The following is an 18,809-nucleotide window of genomic DNA, read 5'->3' on the forward strand; positions in this document are numbered from 1 at the left end:
ACAATAGGGATTGATTAGTACAGAAGCTATCCTATTATACACATCTTTCAGGATTTTCTTCTGTTTTCTGGATGAAGTACAACGTTGTGGAAGAGCATGATCCTCTGAACTGCTTCTGATCACCAGCGATGAATGCAGGGACACAGGGAAATCCATGTACCTGCCCAGAGCTTATTTTGCTGATCAGTTTATTAAGAGGAAGAAGTATTTTGCCCATGGGCAGGAAGGGCAGAAAGCTATTCACAAAATTTTTCATTGCACACTAATGTCACCAAACCCAAGAATTAAAGGACAAGGTATAGATGGAAATGTGGAAGGTGAAGAAAACAGCTTCTCTCACAAGCTTCTGTATCCTTCAGATCCTAGCTCTAGCACTTTTAAACTGAAGCTGTATTTATTTATTTCTTTTTAGCATCTTAAGATGCATTAGATCTATCTCCGGCAACATGTCTGGGATAGTTCTGACCTAGGCAGCCACGTAAATGAGCATGCACACAGATAGGTAGGAATGGAGATGTGCTGTATTCAAATCCCCAACTTCCTCAGACTCAGTATTTGTTTTAAGAGCATTTGTTTCTGGTTATCACTTTATTTGAGAAATGCAAAGCAAACGTATATTAAGAGTGAAATATTCCTGTAAGTACATCAAAAACCAAAGTTAATTGCCACCAGAGCTAAGCTAGAAGAATGCCTTGGGATTTCATAGCACTGACTGCACCAAAACTCAGCCCGTTTTTAGAAAACATCCCTAAAATTACTAAAGCTGTTTCACTGTAACTTGTGAACATTTTTTCATCAGCTTTAATCTTGTCTGCAGGTGAAAAAGCAAAGAGTGAAAAAAAGTGATGTGAAAACCACATAAACATCTACAGCAAACAATCCAACCCAGAGACCCACATGTCCTTCAGCAGGTAAAAGGAGAATAGCAAAGGTAACCAGAATAGTGATCCAGCTGCTCAGTTTAACAGCCCAGGCATATAAGATGCCCATGGATATTTAAGCTTTGAGCTGAACCGAACATACATGCGAAGCAGGAGAGACATATGAGCACTTGAAGCAAACAGCCTAGGAACTCCAGAGTTTGGAAGCCCCTGCACTCACCGCTGCTTTGCATCCTTAATCCTTTTCTTGACGTCAGCCTCCTGCCGCATGGTGATGGCCAAGTTCTGGACCTGACGCAGTGTCACCTGGAAACAGGCATTGCATAGTCAAGCTGGGAAATTCATAAAATTCACTCAATTTATGGTTTTCTGCTCTTTCAGGAAGAGCTGAGAAATGTTTTAAATGTAAAGAATTCACAACCGGTCGAGGGTGATAACCAGTGCGACTCCATATGTAGGGCAGCACTTATGCTAGATTGTTTAAGCAGCTACACAGCTGCTTGGAGGAAAATGTCTACATGTAATAAAAGATCAAGGAAACTGAAATCAGTGGCAAGGGAGCACAAGGAAACATCCAGGGTACTTGGATACTGTTGTTTCCATCATATACCAATAGAAGCCCAGAGATTTTAAATTGGTGTTACTTGCTGACCCTCCTGGTGTCCCTGCCAGCCCTCCTCCGAACCCCTGGCACCAGGGCTCAGCCTTGCCCCTCTCAAAACCACAGTCCCACTGGAAGGAAGCAAAGAGCCCTCCCCAAAAGTCCCTGCCCAAATGCCTCAGAGTCAGCTGTACAGGCTGCGGGGAACAGCCAAAAAGCCCCTAGTTCTAGTCCTGTTTCCCAGGCTGCTTCCACAGAGGCTGTCAGCAAACAGCACCTCTAGTCTGGAAGTCACCTTCCCATGCAGGATATATTGGGGGTGTAGGCAGGGGAATGCCAGCACACTTCTCACTTGGGCTGGACACCATGTGAAGATGGTGAAGCACATCCAGTGGTGATGAGGCCATGCAGATGCCTAAATGCTGCTGGAAGTTCACTGCTGACTGGAGCATGCTGCCATGGGGTGCTGTTCAGTCAGCATCACTCCACCACCAGTGCTCCAAACCATCCCTTGGTGCCCAAAACACGATATGCTGCCAAAAGCACAAGGCTTACCCTGGACTCCCGCGTGAGATCCCCTCCAAGGCGTAGCTCAAGGGCACGGGCTTTGCTCTCTGCCTCACGAGCCTTCTCTTCCGCTGAAACATACGGGGACAAGGATGATGTCATTTAGTACAGACAGACATCGTCAGGAATTCACCCAGGGAGAACAATTCCACAGAGCCTTTGCTGCACTGATGTGCAGTACAAAGGGTACAAAGGGAACACAAAAAGGTACAAAAATCAAACCTTACATGAGAGGGCCCCACTGACATGGCATCTTAAACATGCTCAGAGGTCACAGTCAACACTGGTACAATAGCAGGGATACACTGTGCAAAAGCACGTTTGAAGGAAGGATCCATGAGGAAGTCAACAAGGAACTGGAAAGTGTAAGGATGCCCATGGCTCTTGCCTGCTCTGCCTGGTAACATGATTCAGAGAAAGGCTCTCACAAAACCAGGACTAAGTTCAGGCTTGAAAAGGAGTTCCAAAAAGGTAATTTTCTTGCAGAGATTAAGGGAAAGGACTACTCTCAGAAACACTTTTATCTCTGATAATTGCTAAATTTTGCCTGGAAAAAAGACAAATCTGTGCTATGCATTAAATAAGGCCCAGCATTCTGAAAACCTACCCTGCACGTGATCCCTGCATACAAGAAACTTACCACATAAAAGGAACTCCCCTTTTTGCCTCTCTCCTAGACAAACAGGAATGCTGAGGATAGGTGCACACCACCCTTGTATTACTTAAGATTTATTCAATGAACCTCATTTTCCACAAGGAGAATGGACTGAGAGCAGCCCTGAGTAGAATGACTTGGGGGTGCTGCTTGATGAGAGCTGGCAGTGCCCCAGCTGTTGGCACTGGCCTCCAGAAACTCCCCATACCCTGGGCTGATCCCACAGCATGGGCAGCAGGGGGGGGTTCTGCTCCTCTACCCCACCCAGGTGAGACCCCACCTGCAGAGCTGCCTCCAGTCCTGGGGCCCAGCACTGGAAGGACCTGGAGCTGCTGGAGCCAGTCCAGAGGAGGCCACGGAGATGCTCCAAGGGCTGGAGCCCCTCTGCTCTGGAACCAGGCTGGGAGAGCTGGGGGTGTTTACCTGGAGAAGACTCCAGGGAGACTTAAGACAAAATGAGTTATAAGGTCCCTTCCAATCCAAGTTATCCTGTGATTCTGTAATTTGGAAATACAATGGATGCATGCTGAGGAATGGTGTTGCTCACACCAAGGCAAACAAGGCTTGCACTCCCACACCCGGGGGCGCAGCAGCCTGATTACAGCACACCCAAAAGCCACCTCCCTCCCCACTGTCCTCACAGGGAGATAAACTGTTGCTGTAAGACACCCAAAACAAGGAAACACACCAGTGGAGGAGCGACCTTGCCTAAGATTTACATAGCATGAGGTAAGCAAGAAGATGACAGGCTTGCAATTTGCTCCTAGGCATTACCAACATCTCTCCAAAAAGCAGCACTCAGTTGCCAGCCAGAAGGAAATCAGTGACTCAGTTCACTTAGACCACTACAACAGAAATCCCTTTTTCTTTCTATGCTGTGTCCCATTGGAGTTTTGTTCACCTCATTCCCACAACAGCATGCTCTGGAGTTCACAGCTGCTTACCAAGGACTGTGCTGTGTGACTAGCCATCATCAAGAGATAGTCTGGCTAAATCAAACCAACAGGAGGCTGGAGGCTGCTTAAAGCACTTGGTCCACTTCAATCAGAGCTTGTAGGGAAGTTGCTGGTGGGCTAAATATGTTTGTGACTAGTGGAAAGAACACAATGGTAACCCAGAAGGGCACAGGTCAAACCTGCTCCACTAATGCAGTGACAACTGAGACGGCTGAAAGGGACCGAATCAGTTACAGGGCTGAGGCCCCAAGGCATAAAGATGCATGTCCTAGGCAGGACAGCAAGCACGCAGCAGCTGGAACCCGTATACACATCCTCCCAGGGGACAACAGGCATGGCGTACCCATGACACTGCCAAGCATGTCACTGAACACACCAAAATAATCTGAAATAATACCTAGAGCAGCACAGAGCTGTTAGCTTCCAGTACTGGACACCTGCATGACTCCCCACCTCTTCCATTTGTTTGCTTTCCAAACTTTGGAAGGGGATTTCCAGAAGCCAGGCAATGGCAACGCCAAGGTGCCTCAGTGCAGTACTCAGTCTCGGTTCAGAAGAACAGAGAAAGAAGGTGATGGTCTTTCACAGCCACCTTGCCCAGGAATGATACTTTTTTCCTAGGTTCACCCACTCAATTAGGGATCTACATATTACAGCTTATCGCATGAAGCAGGAAGTTAGTTCCTGGGGAATGAAAAGTGGCTTTTCCTCATCTTAAATATATGTACGTCTTCACTCCTGAGTCATAGCTCTTTTTAGACATGCCAAAGCCATGTCACTAACAGTCACTGCTGCTCATACATCTTCCCCCTCCCAGCTATTTTTTGGTTATCCTGTTTTGATTCCACAAGTTCATAAGCTACTTCCAGAGACTCAGCAATCCCTCAGTCTGACTGATTCCAACACATTCCTTGCAGGCAGGCATCTCTGGCATTCTGGAACTGCTGTTTGCTCAGCTGAGACCCACCATTTCTCACAATGTACTCCTGGCTTTAAAAGAGCAAACTGCAAATCATTCCTGGGTGAGGATCCCTCTGGAGAGCTGGACACTATGAGAAATTAATTGTTTCTACCAGCAGGAGAACAAGAAAGCTTGGTGCTACAGGTTAAATCTATTTTCCTACAAGCAAAGTGATGAGATGTATGCCACCAAGGATAATGCCCTGAGCATGTTTTAGTCCTGGAGGCCCCATGTGACCCACTCCTGCAGTAAGTCTGAGGTCAGCTGGGAGTTTTCACCACAGTCTCCTAAGCCCTTTGCTCAACGCCCTCTTTCCTCCAGAGGCACCAGGCCAGTTCAGTGATCCCTGCGCTCCCTGAAGGGTTGGTTTGACGATCCCTGCACACTGGAAGCACTGGGCCAGTTCACAGAGTCAATTAGGTTGGAAAAGACCTCTGAGATCATGGAGTCCAACCTGTGACCAACACCACCACATCAACTTGACCATGGCACTAAGTGCCACATCCAGTCCTTCCTTAAACACCTCCAGGGATGGTGACTCCACCACCTCCCTGGGCAGTCCATTCCAATATCTAACGACCCCTTTTGTGAAGAAATTCATCCTAATGTCCAACTTAAACCTCTCCTGGTGCACCTTCAGACTATGTCTTCTCGTCCTGTGACTAGTTGCCTGGGAGCAGAGACCTACCCCCACCTGGCTACAGCCTCCTTTCAGGTAGTTTTACCTGAGCCTCCTTTCTAAGCTAAACCACCACAGCTCCCTCAGCCTCTCCTCACAGGACATCCACTCCAGATCCTCCACCAGCTCTGTTGCCCTTCTCTGAACTCACTCTAACACCTCAATGTCCTTCTTGAAATGAGGGGCCCAGAACTGAATGCAGCACTTGAGGTGTGGCCTCAACAGTGCTGAGTACCAGGCCAGGGGGAAGAATCAGTTCCCTGGTCCTACTGGCCACACTATTTCTAGCACAGGCCAGGATGCCATTGGCCTTCTCGGCCACCTGGGAACACTGCAGGTTCAGTGATCCCTGCACACCCAAAGGCACTGGGCTCGTTTGGTGATGGAAATGGGTGACATTTTTGTGCCAACAGGACCTATTCTCAGCGCTGGGACACCAATGGACACCAATTTTCAGTGCCAGATGCTAAAACTCCACTTTTAAGTGTCGTGAAAGCCTCATAGACTGCTTTAGGGAAGAAGCCTCTCTAAATCCTGCTCTTTGCACCTTATTGAAAAGCAATGGGAGTGTGTGCTCAAGACCTGCCCCGGCTACAGGACTCAATCTAAAAATAAATTCACCTATGACGACTGACGCACACAATAAAATCTGCTTAAGCTTCATCTTATCAAGTCTATCTTACCAGGCTGTACTTCCTAAAGGAGGAACAGGGAACACGGCAATTCACACCATTTCACTCTGCTGCTTTGCCTTGGGGCAGGGTCAAAGTCACACTGCTGTCTGTGATGCTGCACAGGCTGAATGTGGCACCATCCCTTGTGCATCTGACCTGCAGCCATACACAGACGTGCCTAAAGCAGCTCCGACACAGGGACAGAGGACACATGCCTCCAAGTGATTTATGTAGTTGATTTATGAAACCTACCAGAAGATACAGGTCACATATAGATGACTTACAACTTCCAAGATTCTTCCTTCACTACAGCATTCTTCCATCAAGGGTTAGGGAGGGACACTGCTTTGTGTATTAAATTTCTGGAGATTTAATACAGTTATAATACAGTTTAATGCTATATTTATATGCTTGTGTGATTTCTATACGCTGCATATCCAATAATGACAAACTGATTTTTCCCTAAGGATTACAGGATTTAACAGAAAAGGAAGATTAGATGGGCAAAAGGTATGCCTGGAAGGGTTAAAACCAAACAAACCAGGGCTCCCTGGTACACCCAGACCAATCCCTTTACATTAAGTGACAGAATAAAAACCTGCTTTTTTAGCTGCCTTAACAGGAAAGGCACAGAACACAACCAAAAGCTCATGATATGTTAAAGGTGAGAGAAAAACTGCAGGGTGACAGGGCTCAGCCAGGCTTCTGCCGGAATGAGGGCAAACTGCTGGGACTCCAAGGGTTATCCTGTACATCTGCTACTCAGATGAAATGATCTCTGGGAACAATGTACATTCCTTCCATTGCATGGAAGTAAGTCCGTGTCATCTGTAGTTGCTGCAATAATTCAGTTCCTGAGCAATCCATGAACCTAGAGGCAAGCAATCCCAGGTCACACCCAGCAAGGGTTTGGTCCTCCCCTTAGCAATAGCTGAATGAAGGCACATGCATACCCTGAGGACTCACCTATCCTTGCCATGTGCTCTGCTTTCTTCACCTCTTGCTCTGCACGGGTCTTGAAACGGTTTGAAGTGTATTTGTACATCCTGTGATGATCAAAATTTATTAATCAGCAAACTCAGCAGTAAGATTTCATCACTCCATGAGAGAACAAGGTCCCCATGTGCTACTCTACTCCTCCCAACAGATTCAGTAAATGGAGGAAGTTTACGTATCATGAACTGGACATTTTTGGATGAAGCTAGGCAAAATCTTTTTAAGTCAGAGGTGTTTTAGTAGTAGCTGCAACCACAATATCCTCTCTTCTTCTGCATTAACCAGTGGGGATGAAGTATATCCATATTCTTGGAGCAAATCTCAAGACTTAGAGAAATAATTTCTTCAGAAGTGGAAAAGAGGAGTGAATATATATGGAAAGCTTCTCAAAACACTCGCACCACAGCTAAATAACCTTTCCTGTGAACAGCTGTCGACAGGTGCAGTATGATAGGTCCATCTCACACAGGGCTAGCTCAAAGCAGAGCAACAATTTGACCAGAACTTCAAGTTTCACGACACTTCTGTGTGCTCCATGTTGTGGTGGCCGGTGGACGTACATTACAAGGGACAGAGAGTTCTCGGTAAGATGGGTCCCTAGTACCACAGAAGCCACCTTGTGCTAGGGTGGCCAAAGGGGCTTCTCCCAGGATGCTTGTTCTGTTAAGTTAATCTATCCCAGTTGGCTGTCAGCCTCTACCCCTCGTCACTCCCCCAGAGCTTCTCCATTGGTCCTTGTTCCCTAGTCCTGCCTTTTCTCCACCCCCAGACAAAACTGTGAACCTCAGGATCATGTTTGTATTTGCCTCTGCTGCCTTTGACAGTCTAGAAGCAATAAATGCTCCTGCTGGAACGCACGCAAATGCCCTGCTTGACTCTTTGGTACAGACTGTAATACTGAACCCACCCATGCTTCTGTGGGGGCACGCGGGACCCCACAGAGCCGGAGAGAGACAGTATTAAATGGTGCCTGAACGTGGATGGCCTCGGACTGTCCCCGAGAGTGTCTCCAGCACAACTTCGCTGCTGGAATAAAGTCGCCTTTCGAGCAGCCATTTCCCCCAAAGAAACCTCTGAGTTCTATCAGGGGTCTTGGAAGGGAGACCAACAACCTTCTAGGGAAAGAGAAGACTGGTCTAAAGTCGGTGGACCACCCTCGAGACTTTTATTTGACCCTCTAAGGTAATATGGGTGACTTTTGTATCCTTTTTTGTTAATTTCCTTTTATCTTGAGGGTTGGGAAGAGAGGGAGATGGGGCAGAGTTGTCTCATCTCCTGTGGGAAGCCTTTCTCCCAGTTCTAAGAGTCCTTGTTCGTGAGAATTTTTGTTATACAAAGGAAGGTTTAAAACATTTTGTTCAGTGGTTGTTTAAGCAGTGGTTAGTTGAGTATTTAAAATGCTTTGTGAGATGGTTGTTTATGTCTGGAAAAGGTTATTTCCTTTACAAGCTAGCAAAAGCTATTGATTGTCTTGTAAAACGGTTGGGAAATGTTAACCTCAGTTTAAAAAACCCTTTACCGCTTCCCTCTCCCTACATCCCTGATCCCTCTGCCCTGCTTCAAGGGAAACCGGGAAACGGATTCTGCCAGAGTGCACAGGTCCGCTATCATCTGCCTGCTCTCTCCTGATCTCCTTTGTTCCCTGCCCATGGTGGTGCTGGCCAGGCCACCCCGGGTCCTACCCCAAACCTCTTCCCTGTACCCACCTCCCCGGTTTTCTCTACTTAACATTTGCCACAAGATCATGGTGGCAGCAGAATCAATCCTGCAAACCCAGCTGCTACCTTTATTTTTAATTCTCCCACTTCCATTCCCCTCAAATAAAATGGCGAACGATACGTGGAAGCTGTGGTGGGCTTTTCGCCTGCATGCGGTCCCTCTTCTGTCCCTGGCCCCTCCCATGCATTGATACGTGTTGCATGGGGCCCTTCCCCCTCTGCCGAGACTCCCTTCCTAGCCGCAGATCCTGCCTCTTCTCCCTCCTGTGTCCCTGCGCCCTCCATTGATGGCCCTGCCCATGAAAACCAACCCACCTTGCGCTCCCACGCGGCTGAGACCGAGAGTGGGGGTGGTAGCACCTGGGGAGACTTCGAGACGCTCAGGGACAGCAGCACCTCTGTGTGTGCTGCCTTGGTATCCCTCCCTTCACTGCCCAGCCATAGTGAGGGCTGCATATGTGTGTGCTAGAGCGCAAGGTGCTGTGAAAGCTGCTGCACGAATGTAGCGCCTGTACCTGCCTCATGAGGGGAAATTGCAAAGTGTTCACGCCTGCCTGCTACGAGCCCTGTGCTGGAACAGCCGCTCCTGCCGGGCTCAGCCTGCCCCTGAGCGTCAGCTCTGTGCCCCAGCCGACCTGGCTTCGGGCCCCAGTAGCCCCAGCAGAAGCCGTGAACGAAGCGGCAATGACTCTCCCACAGAGTCCGTGGTGCCCCCCCAGTGCCATGATCCTGGCGGGTTCCTGGCTTGAGAAGCCTCAAGCTGAAAAAGCGGCATACGGGTGTTGTTATGTCCCAGCCCGCTGCTGGGCTGGGGCAGCGAGATGCCGATCAACCCTGGGCCCTCCCGTGGATTGAGTTTCCCCAAGACACAGACTCAGAGGGTGGGTCGATGGGCGGCTCAGAAAATTCTCTCTTACTCGGTTGTTCGTTGGTTCTTTGTTGTATCTCCCGCCTCTCGGTTTCCCCCATTGGTTCTTGTTGAATTGTGTCCTCCCCCTTGCTTGTAACTCATTGGTTGTTTTCCCCTTTTCCCGCGGTTTTCAAACCCCCTATAAAACTGAGGGAAAAGGCTCCCGGGGCTATTAGGATTAAGATCGTTGCCGTGTTCTGGTTGCTAAACTTCTGACAATAAACCTGTTGGAAGCCAGACCAGAAGAACCCACTCTCTCTTCCTTTATCTCCGAACTAACGTGAGCCTGTATCATCGGCTCCTGCCGTGTCTCCTTTGCAAAGAAGCCAGCGAGTGCGCCCAGCCAGCGCCTATCCTGATGCCGAGGTCGCTTCTGCGACGCACAGAAGTAATGCAGCTGGACTCTCTCTGATCGAGGGCACGCCAGAGCTCGTGCAGCGAGCACAGAACTGCGTTATATGGGGACTCCCTGGAAGGCTTGAGACAGCCTGACAATGCTAGAAACAGAGGGGATCTAGTGCCCTCCGAACAAAGACTGAAAAAGCAGCGGCAGCTGTGGCAAATGCTAGAGGTGCCTGATTCCGCTGCCCTCGGTTTCCCCGGCAGCGCCGCAGCAGAGGGGGCGGCGGTCGCCGTCCCCCCCAAGGAGCTCTGGGGCAGTGAGCAGCGCGCTGCGTGCTCAGCCCAGACCAAAGGCTGCCGACCGACCCCTTCGGTCTTCTGACCGGCGCCACTTCCCTTCCTGCGCGGCAGCTTAGACAGGACGTGGGCCGAGCCGCTTTCTCCCACCCCCCCCCCCCCCCCCCCGTCACCACTGCCACCGGGCCCGCCCAAGCCAGCCACGCTGCTAACCCAGGACCGAGCCCCGCGCAGCCGCTTGCAGCGGCTCCCCCTAGCCGCCCACGTGGCGCAAGAGTTGAAAGGACAGTTTGTTGTCGTTTTCAACCTAGAAGACTTAGCTCCCCCCGCTGTGGCAGCGGGCTGGAGGCTGCTCCTGCGAGAAGGCTCTGCCCCAGCTCACCCCGGCCGCTCCTTCACTGCCACGGCACTGTGGAGCCACGCCTTCCGCCCACTGCCGCCGCTGCTCTGCGAATGCCCTGAGGCTGCCAAGTCGCCACAGCTGCCGCTCTGCTCCCCCAGCTGCGAAAACCCCGCCCGCATGGTGCCTTTCACCTCAGCCCCAGCTCTGCCAGCAAATTCCACCCCTGTGCTGCATGAGAAGCAGAACAAGAGGGGGGGTAGCAGGAGCCAAGCTGTAGGACTCAGACTATTCCCAGAGAGCTGCGAAAACATCGTAAGGGAAGCAGTGAAGCAGTCAACCTGACCAGCTCGCACGTGCAGCTGGAGCATGCAGAACAACAGTCAAAGAAACAGAACAGTGACTTCTCACATTCTGATGCTGAGTGTAAAGACCAAAAACTAGAGTGAAGAAACCAAGGACCACAGATTATACCTGGAAACTGCCAGAGAAAAACAAGCCCTGCACCAGCCCAGCAAACACCGTTCCTGTGGACACAACACACACCAGGATGAACAGGGTGCAGTCAAAAGACCAGACCACCACTGGTTGGAAACGGAGATGACTCAAAACAGCACCCATGTCCACCATAGAAACAGACACACCGTCCCGTAACCAGAACTGCAAACATGACTTCAAACGGATAAGTCAAGATACCTGTGGTGTCTCCCCAGATCTTACCCCTTCTGTTGCTTTCCCAGCAGTTAATATTCCCTACTACCACCCCTCTGCCTTGTCTTTCCCACAACCACACTCCCCAATACTTTTATTGAGATGTTTTCTGTTAACTTGCACCACTCTCTTTATTTACTACTGGTTATACCATTTCCCTCCCCCCAGACCTTGAAGTAAGAGAAGGGGGGATGGGAAAGGCCCCCCCATTTGAAATTGCAAAGCTTTGTTTGAAACCCCAACAGAATCAACTGCCAGAGCCTGTGCCCACATTCACCACCATGATGCCCAGCCCCCAACACCTATCACCCTGCTGCCCTCTGGATGCTCCTGGTGCCACCAACAGTGAATGCTTGGACTGTGCTGCAGCCCCTTTGGGGCAGAGAACTGTGCTGCTTCAACCTCACCTCTGCCCTTGAGAGCATCCATTCCAGCATCCAGAGAGAAAAATCCTCTAAAAGACTTAAGGACTTGTTGAGGCATTGGGTTGTGGGTGCTTCTGATCATTGTTGTTTCGTGTATGTTTAGTTGTTTGGGACGTTGGGTTTTGGGATCCCTAGGGGAGGCCTTCTTGTTTGATACAGAAAGGAGGAGTTGTGGTGGCCGGTGGACGTACATTACAAGGGACAGAGAGTTCTCGGTAAGATGGGTCCCTAGTACCACAGAAGCCACCTTGTGCTAGGGTGGCCAAAGGGGCTTCTCCCAGGATGCTTGTTCTGTTAAGTTAATCTATCCCAGTTTGGATTTCCCAGTTGGCTGTCAGCCTCTACCCCTCGTCACTCCCCCAGAGCTTCTCCATTGGTCCCTGTTCCCTAGTCCTGCCTTTTCCCTGCCCCTGGACAAAACTGTGAACCTCGGGATCATGTTCGTATTTGCCTCTGCTACCTTCGACAGTCTAGAAGCAATAAATGCTCCTGCTGGAACGCACACAAATGCCCTGCTTGACTCTTTGGTACAGACTGTAATACTGAACCCACCCGTGCTTCTGTGGGGGCATGTGGGACCCCACGAAGCCAGGCAGGGACAGTATTACCATATCTGACTCACAACGTTGTAAATAGTGCTAGAGATGGAGTGGCTTGTTTCACCTTCCCTGTATCCTAGCATGCCAAATACAGATCCAAATTCACTGACTGCTGCAGAGTGAGAGATTGTGTGTGAGGTAGAAGCTCATGAGTGCGTACCACCTCCAAGTACATAATGAGGAAAGATGACACCTAGGACAAGCGGAGCCTGCAGGAACTCAGATCACCTTAAGACACAAGGTTTTGGATGTATCAAGAGGAAAATCCCATCCCAAATGGATGGGATAAACTTTTCCAGCATTTAGCTAAAGCAAAAGCCACTAGAAATGCTGTTTTTACAGAGAGGCAAAAACACATGGGGATGTAACACTCGACTGACCAACTGATTAGAATCACACTTAGATCCTGAGAGACAAAATTCCCCCCAAATGGCAGATAAACTGTGAGGATTCATGAGAAGCAGCCTTGTACTGATGAAAAGTTTTGTTTAGGTTTGTTTCTGGGGGTGAGCACACATGGATGTTGGTACTGACATCAGAAATAGTCTCACCAATAGGAATCCCTTGCTCCCAAATCTAGAAAATTAATACCACAAGCACAGTTCCCTGAAATACATTTTGCTAAACTCATTTTCTGCTATTTCTAAAGATTTCCTCCCTGGGGTAAAAGCAGGCAGGTGCTAACACTTCCAGAAATCACAGTCTGTGATTTCACCATGTCAGGAGCTAAAGAGTCAGGATTTTGGTGGTGCCATCTCTAACCTATGTAAGGTTGATGAAAGCTATTGGGGCCAGGAGACAGCACACTCTGAAAGCAAGGCTGCTTTCAACATGTTGGCAGAACCACATTACTTCACCCACATCTGCCTGACTTCTAAGGGGAAAAAAAAAAAAAGAGAAGCAGAGTGAAGCTGAATTATCCCCCCATGCCCAGCTCAGGGGGCAGGGTAACACCTGGGGGAACCGTAGGGACAGCACTCCTTTGCTGTAGCAACTGTGGGGCATCCCAGATGACGGCACTGTGAGCCATCACGAGCTTCAAGACACTCATTCCAACTGCCTCAGAGTGTCTCATGGAGGCACATGCCTTGCACATGGCCTCGCTATTTCTACCTGCACAGCCCATATGGCTAAACAAGCTCCAACAGGTACTGGGGAAGGGAAGGCAATCCTTCAGGAAGCAATCCTTCAGGAAGCAATCCTTCAGGAGACACAGGCCATTCCCGGGTAAGCTGGAAATGTGGTAACAGAACCGCAAATACTGGTGAAGGATATGCACAAAACCAGCCCGCCCCTGCCATCAGGATGATATCAGCTCCAGAAAGGTGAGGAGAAGCCTCTCCCATAGAAACATGGGTGGATGACAAACAGCAAACAAGTGTCCTGCTCAGGAGACACACTGTTATCCCTGAAAAACATTGCAAGGGCTGCAAAACCTGTTTTTCAGTAAAGGCACTTACATATCCTAAATCCACAGTGGATTTCCATTCATTGTTCACTAACATCAACACTGGAACCTGCAGACAAGCCACTGTACAGGCTTTTCCTTCAGAGGTGAAGGCAACCTGACTGACAGGAGGAGGGAGCCCCCTTTAGAAGAAAAGAGCCCTTCAGATGTCCCACACAAGCACACTAGCTACTCAGGCTGTAAGGCAGCAGCACCTCCACCGTCTGTTCCCCACCCCTTTGCTTGACCAGGAAGGTTCAACACTTACCTGGCCTGGGCTACTGGGCCAGAAACACAGCTGTGCTAAAGAGCTGAGCATCACTGCTGCATCAGCTGATCTCAAAGGAGCACCATAATGGAGGTACCTTCCCCTGTGCACTCACACACAAAGGCGTGCCTGTACAAGTGCAAGGGATTAACCCAGTATTAACCTGCAGAGCACTCAAAGCCTAGTAGCTAAATGGGGATGGTGAGCTCTGGCTCCAGCTCTAAAGGGAAAGCCAGGGCATAAGCAACCCTTTCCAGCATGTTCAGGGAGAAAAATGTAAAAAAACCCCACACCTAAAAGCAGAGTAACTCCATTCTCAGAATGGACTGATTTACTGGTTTTCCCTTTGGAAAGAGCCACCCAGGGCAGATTTGAGCTCTTCTCAGGAAAAAGACTGAGTTTCCTCAATCTGCCCAGGGCACAGTGTGGCATCTACCCCAAAAGCTGTATTGGCTCTCAGAGCCCACAGTGAAGGCTTTGATGGCTTTTCCTGATGGCCACACAACTTCTGGAGCCCAAAACTGGCATCAGGAAGTCCAGCCAGAAGGGAGCAGTCCAGACATTCTCCAGAGAGGCTCAGTAAGGCCACAGTAATTGCCGTAAGTCTGAGAAGATTTACACTGTGCTCTACAGGAAGGCGTTGCACAGTCTTTACTGCTCTGTTGCAGGAATGGGGATTTTAAATGTAAATGTCTTTGGGGAATTTCTACTGGCCTAGCACCATAAGCAGATCTACAGAAATCTGCTCAGATGTGGCACAAGCAGATCTGTGAGATACACCTGCCACCAGCACTAATCCATCAGCTTGGGGCTCCTTAGAACAGACTACTGACCACTTGAAAAAGAAGACACTGAGGTAGATGAACATCTGGAGTGACCTGGAACACCTAATATTGTCATGATGCTGGCAGCATCACCCACAGTGATGGCATCCTGTCTATGACTCTTGCAAAAAGCTTGTCTCTGATGAGATAAAAACCTGTGTCCCTCTCTGGTTTCTCTCCCTAGTACTTTTGCTGGACTGCAGCACAAGAGAAAGCAGCACAAGGCTCTCATATGTAGATAAAACACAGTCAAAAATCTAGAAATCCAGAGATTCTCTACCCAGTAAATCAGGATTTACAGTGGCAAGTTCCCTGCCTTCCGCAGGGAAACAATTGGCCTGGCAGGCATGAGGAGCAGTGGATGTAATGTTCCATTATTTTGGACAGGTTTCTGATACCATTTCACACAGTCTCATGTAAGGAGCTGAGGAAGCCTAAGTTAAAAACCAGCCAGGCTCTTCAGGCACTATCAGTGGCATGCCACTGGCCTGCGGTTGCTAACAGCGCCTGGTAGGTTGAGAGTGAGCCCAAAATGCTATACTAAAAAATCCACAAATAGTCTACAAAATTACTACTATTTTATTCAAATAAATTATGCCAGGGTATCTAGAATGCAGACTGTGTGCTCCCAGAGAGTCTGCCTCAGGCAGACTTAAATACCAGTTTCCCTTTCCCCTCCCAGCCCGGTAACCTTTTTTCAGTCTCTGTTCAGCCAACTGACAGCACATCCCAGCTCACCATCACATTTTTTGTTTAAGGAAATTTAAAAGGAATATAGCGAAAGCTTTTTCTCAATCTCTATAACCTAGACTAGCTACATACAAAAGCAACTGTTTGAAAGCGCTCAGTCTAGTTTCTTTTTGGAAATAATCCTACCACCCACCATATGTATTTCCTTCTTCTGCTCAAAAAAACCAACACAGTTACCCAACAGTTTTGTATGAATATGGCATTCCATACAACCAGGATCTTAATTTCTTTGTTTGCTCTAAAAGGGAGCCAAATTGCACGAATGACTCACACAATTTTCAAAGGCATTAGATTTTCCACTATGTATCTATTTTCCCACAATGTCAACACCACATGCCATTCTGTTATGCTTCTGTGGCTTTAGGGTTAGAGTTAGGAATGGAATTATGCAGGATACACCTGGAGAGCAAAACACTTCACCTTTTCTCTAATTCCAATTGGTCCCACATCCACAGGTCTTGGATCCTACCTTACCTTGGCTTGTAGAGGCAGCACGAAAGTCGTTTGGTTTGTACTTTGTGTCCGTTAATGAAGATCCTCATCCTGGGATCAATATAAAGCACAGCAGCATAGGCACGGAAGGAGCGGCGCTCCGGCTTGCTGCAAGAGAGCCGTCTACTTCAGAAGATGCCCAAAAAATACCCTCAGCAAAACAGACAGGTGAAAGAAAAGGTCTGTCAATTTTAATTACCATGAAGCTACATTAAGCAAGGCTTTTCTTTAATTTTTTTTCTACTTATGTCTTCTCCAGAATCTCTGTTGAGCTTACATCGTAACTACTGCTACAGGACACTGATACACATGTTACTGCAGCCTGAAGAGGGCGCTTGAATACATCTGGATAATAATGGTCGAAGCTATAAACTGGACTATTTAACACTAAAAGTGTGCCCACCTACCAGAGCTTTTTTACCCTTCAGTAAGTCAGCAGTACACTGCCACAGAACCTGCACTACTCACACAGACATGGTACCACAACATCAGAAGGAAGAGGCAGTGATCAGTGGCAATCATGCCTGCCTTACAAACAGGCATTAAAGATGCTGAGATCCCTTGGAGAGCCCCAAGGAATTTGCTCAGTATCATCACTCTAATACATAGATAGAGCTGCTTTACAGGGTCTGAAATTTTCTATGGAAAATTCAAGCACTGAAGGGAAGAAGCATGTAATCTCATCAGAAAAGTAAAGCTTGCTAAGCGCGCCTATGGAGCTCTGGGATTTAATCAAGCATTTGGCTCATTTCAGCTCAGTTTTTCCTTTTCAGGGTACAGATAATCAACTCGGCAAACACTCAGCTCTCTCTAAACAGGGCCCTCTGCTCCTCCAGCTGCCCTCCAACCACATCCTTCTTGCCCCTCTGCAGGGAGGAGTGCCCCCTGCTCCCTGACAGATGTGATGATACACCCCATTTGCCTCCCGTACCACCCGCCCACAGAGGCTGACCTGCACAGCATCTCATGTTTTGCAACAAAATCACAAAACTGAACAGCAGTTTGGGACCAGCACTGACTCACAACCAGCTCTCATGCTGATGAGAACATGTTTGACAGGTGTAGAACATGAAACATACAGCTCAGGGCTCCGTTTTTTATGGTGCCTAAAGGACACTAAGTCTGCTGCTTTGGCTAAGCTGAGACCAGCCAGCGCAGGCGTTCACCCCAAACACAGCCACAGCACCCATGGGCTGACACACACGTGAACCCCAAACTAAAGAACAAACTACAGATCTTCTAAATTCTCTAATTCACTATAGAAACAGAAGCTTAAAAAAAACCCCATGCACACAGTATATAGCCAAACCCTACACCAAATTTGATCAGGGCCTGTTACACCAGTCACACTTACGTTCCCTCTCGGGGTGTTTCTGCCATCTGAATATCTCGAGGGTCAGAAGTCACATCCAGCTCTGGCTCTCCATTATCCATTAGTTTGAGGTTAAAGATGATCACCAGGGTGCCTGAACAAGTAATGAGTTGACCAGGTGAATCCCAGCCAAACCCCAAATACCTCACCCGTGACCTGCACCATCCTGCACATGTACCTTTCTCACCACGTATCTTATTGAACTGGTCCATCACTTCCCGTTCTGATTTGAAAGGGGAATACTTGTAAATGAGCTCCGTCTCAATAGCAAATTTCTCCATGTTGTCCGTCATGGGTTCACAGCTCCGTGCATTCCAGGTGGGCAGGGGAACGATGACCTGCAAATCCCATTGTATTGAGAGTGACTCTGGTTCTCCCACTCCAGTCAGCCCCTTCTGCGGGTCACGGTCCAGTGACTTACCCCTCCTGACAGCCCCTTAAGTCACCATGAGAGTCCTTTCCAACTTTTCAGTAGTTTGCATGTCTGTCAAATACTCAAAGACCCTCTTTGCCAGCCTCTGAGTTGCCTTCTTTCAATACCTGTCTCAGACTGAACCATTCCCAAGTCACATGTACGGTACTGGCTACTCACATACTCAATGGCTTTTTTCCCCCTCCTATGTAGCAACTTTCATAATACTAAAAAAACCACTCTGGCTTAATTTCTCTCTTGAACTCAGATATCCTTCACTCATATTTATCCTGATCTCAGTCTTTATTGTTTTTATAGGATGCTAGCAAGGTGCTTTCTGTCATTTAGAGCAAAAATACAGATAGAATTATAAACTGCAGCTGCACATCAAAGACACAAATCCCATTCCAGAACTGTGGTCAAGCCAAAAAAGTAGCCAGAGCTGCTGTGGGAATTAGAATTACTTTACTGTTCCCAACCTGCTTCAGTCATGGGCTGGCTACCAGCATGCACTGCCCCTCCCCAGCTTCTCTGCAGTCCCTTCAATCCCTCCCTCATGGTGGAAGATGCTTTCTGAGATACCACCCCAGTGCAAATTAAAAACTTTTCATTATCAACCTTGCCTGGAACAACAATGGCTGAGTTATCTATTAAAATATCCAAGTTTTTCATAGGTAGAACTACACTGACTTCTTATTAAAAATCAAAAATATCTGAAAGAAGAGACACACCTGTGGGTAGCAACTTCAAACACCTTAATTCTCTATCACAAATAAAATCAGAGCAGTAAAATTAAATACATCTCAAACTCAAATTCTGTGGGAAAAGGAAAACACAGGATGTCTGGGCATGTCCTGAACTGAGCATAAGCAAACCTTTAAGTGACTGAAACAAGCCCTTCAAACTTGCTCTACTCTGGGGAGACTTCTCAA

The 18,809-nt window shown here is 48.3% G+C and overlaps 1 protein-coding gene across 9 annotated transcripts in view; it reads right to left on the minus strand.

Moving 5' to 3' along the window:
• The window catches only part of MORC2 (MORC family CW-type zinc finger 2), a 56,150-nt gene that overhangs the window by 17,590 nt on the left and 19,751 nt on the right, over positions 1-18,809 (minus strand). For all 9 annotated transcript variants that reach the window (XR_005603167.1, XM_039560886.1, XM_039560885.1 and 6 more), the window contains 6 exons: positions 17,644-17,803; positions 17,448-17,559; positions 16,076-16,201; positions 6,941-7,020; positions 2,038-2,120; positions 1,102-1,187 (listed from right to left, as the gene is read on the minus strand). Coding sequence is in view for 8 of the 9 variants with exons in the window: in XM_039560886.1 (XP_039416820.1) it covers positions 1,102-1,187; positions 2,038-2,120; positions 6,941-7,020; positions 16,076-16,201; positions 17,448-17,559; positions 17,644-17,803 (647 nt within the window). In the remaining variant the exon portion in view is untranslated. The remainder of the gene's footprint in view (positions 1-1,101; positions 1,188-2,037; positions 2,121-6,940; positions 7,021-16,075; positions 16,202-17,447; positions 17,560-17,643; positions 17,804-18,809) is intronic.

The sequence above is a fragment of the Corvus cornix genome, chromosome 15, assembly GCF_000738735.6.
Source record: "Corvus cornix cornix isolate S_Up_H32 chromosome 15, ASM73873v5, whole genome shotgun sequence".
NCBI classification, from domain to species: Eukaryota; Metazoa; Chordata; class Aves; order Passeriformes; family Corvidae; genus Corvus; species Corvus cornix.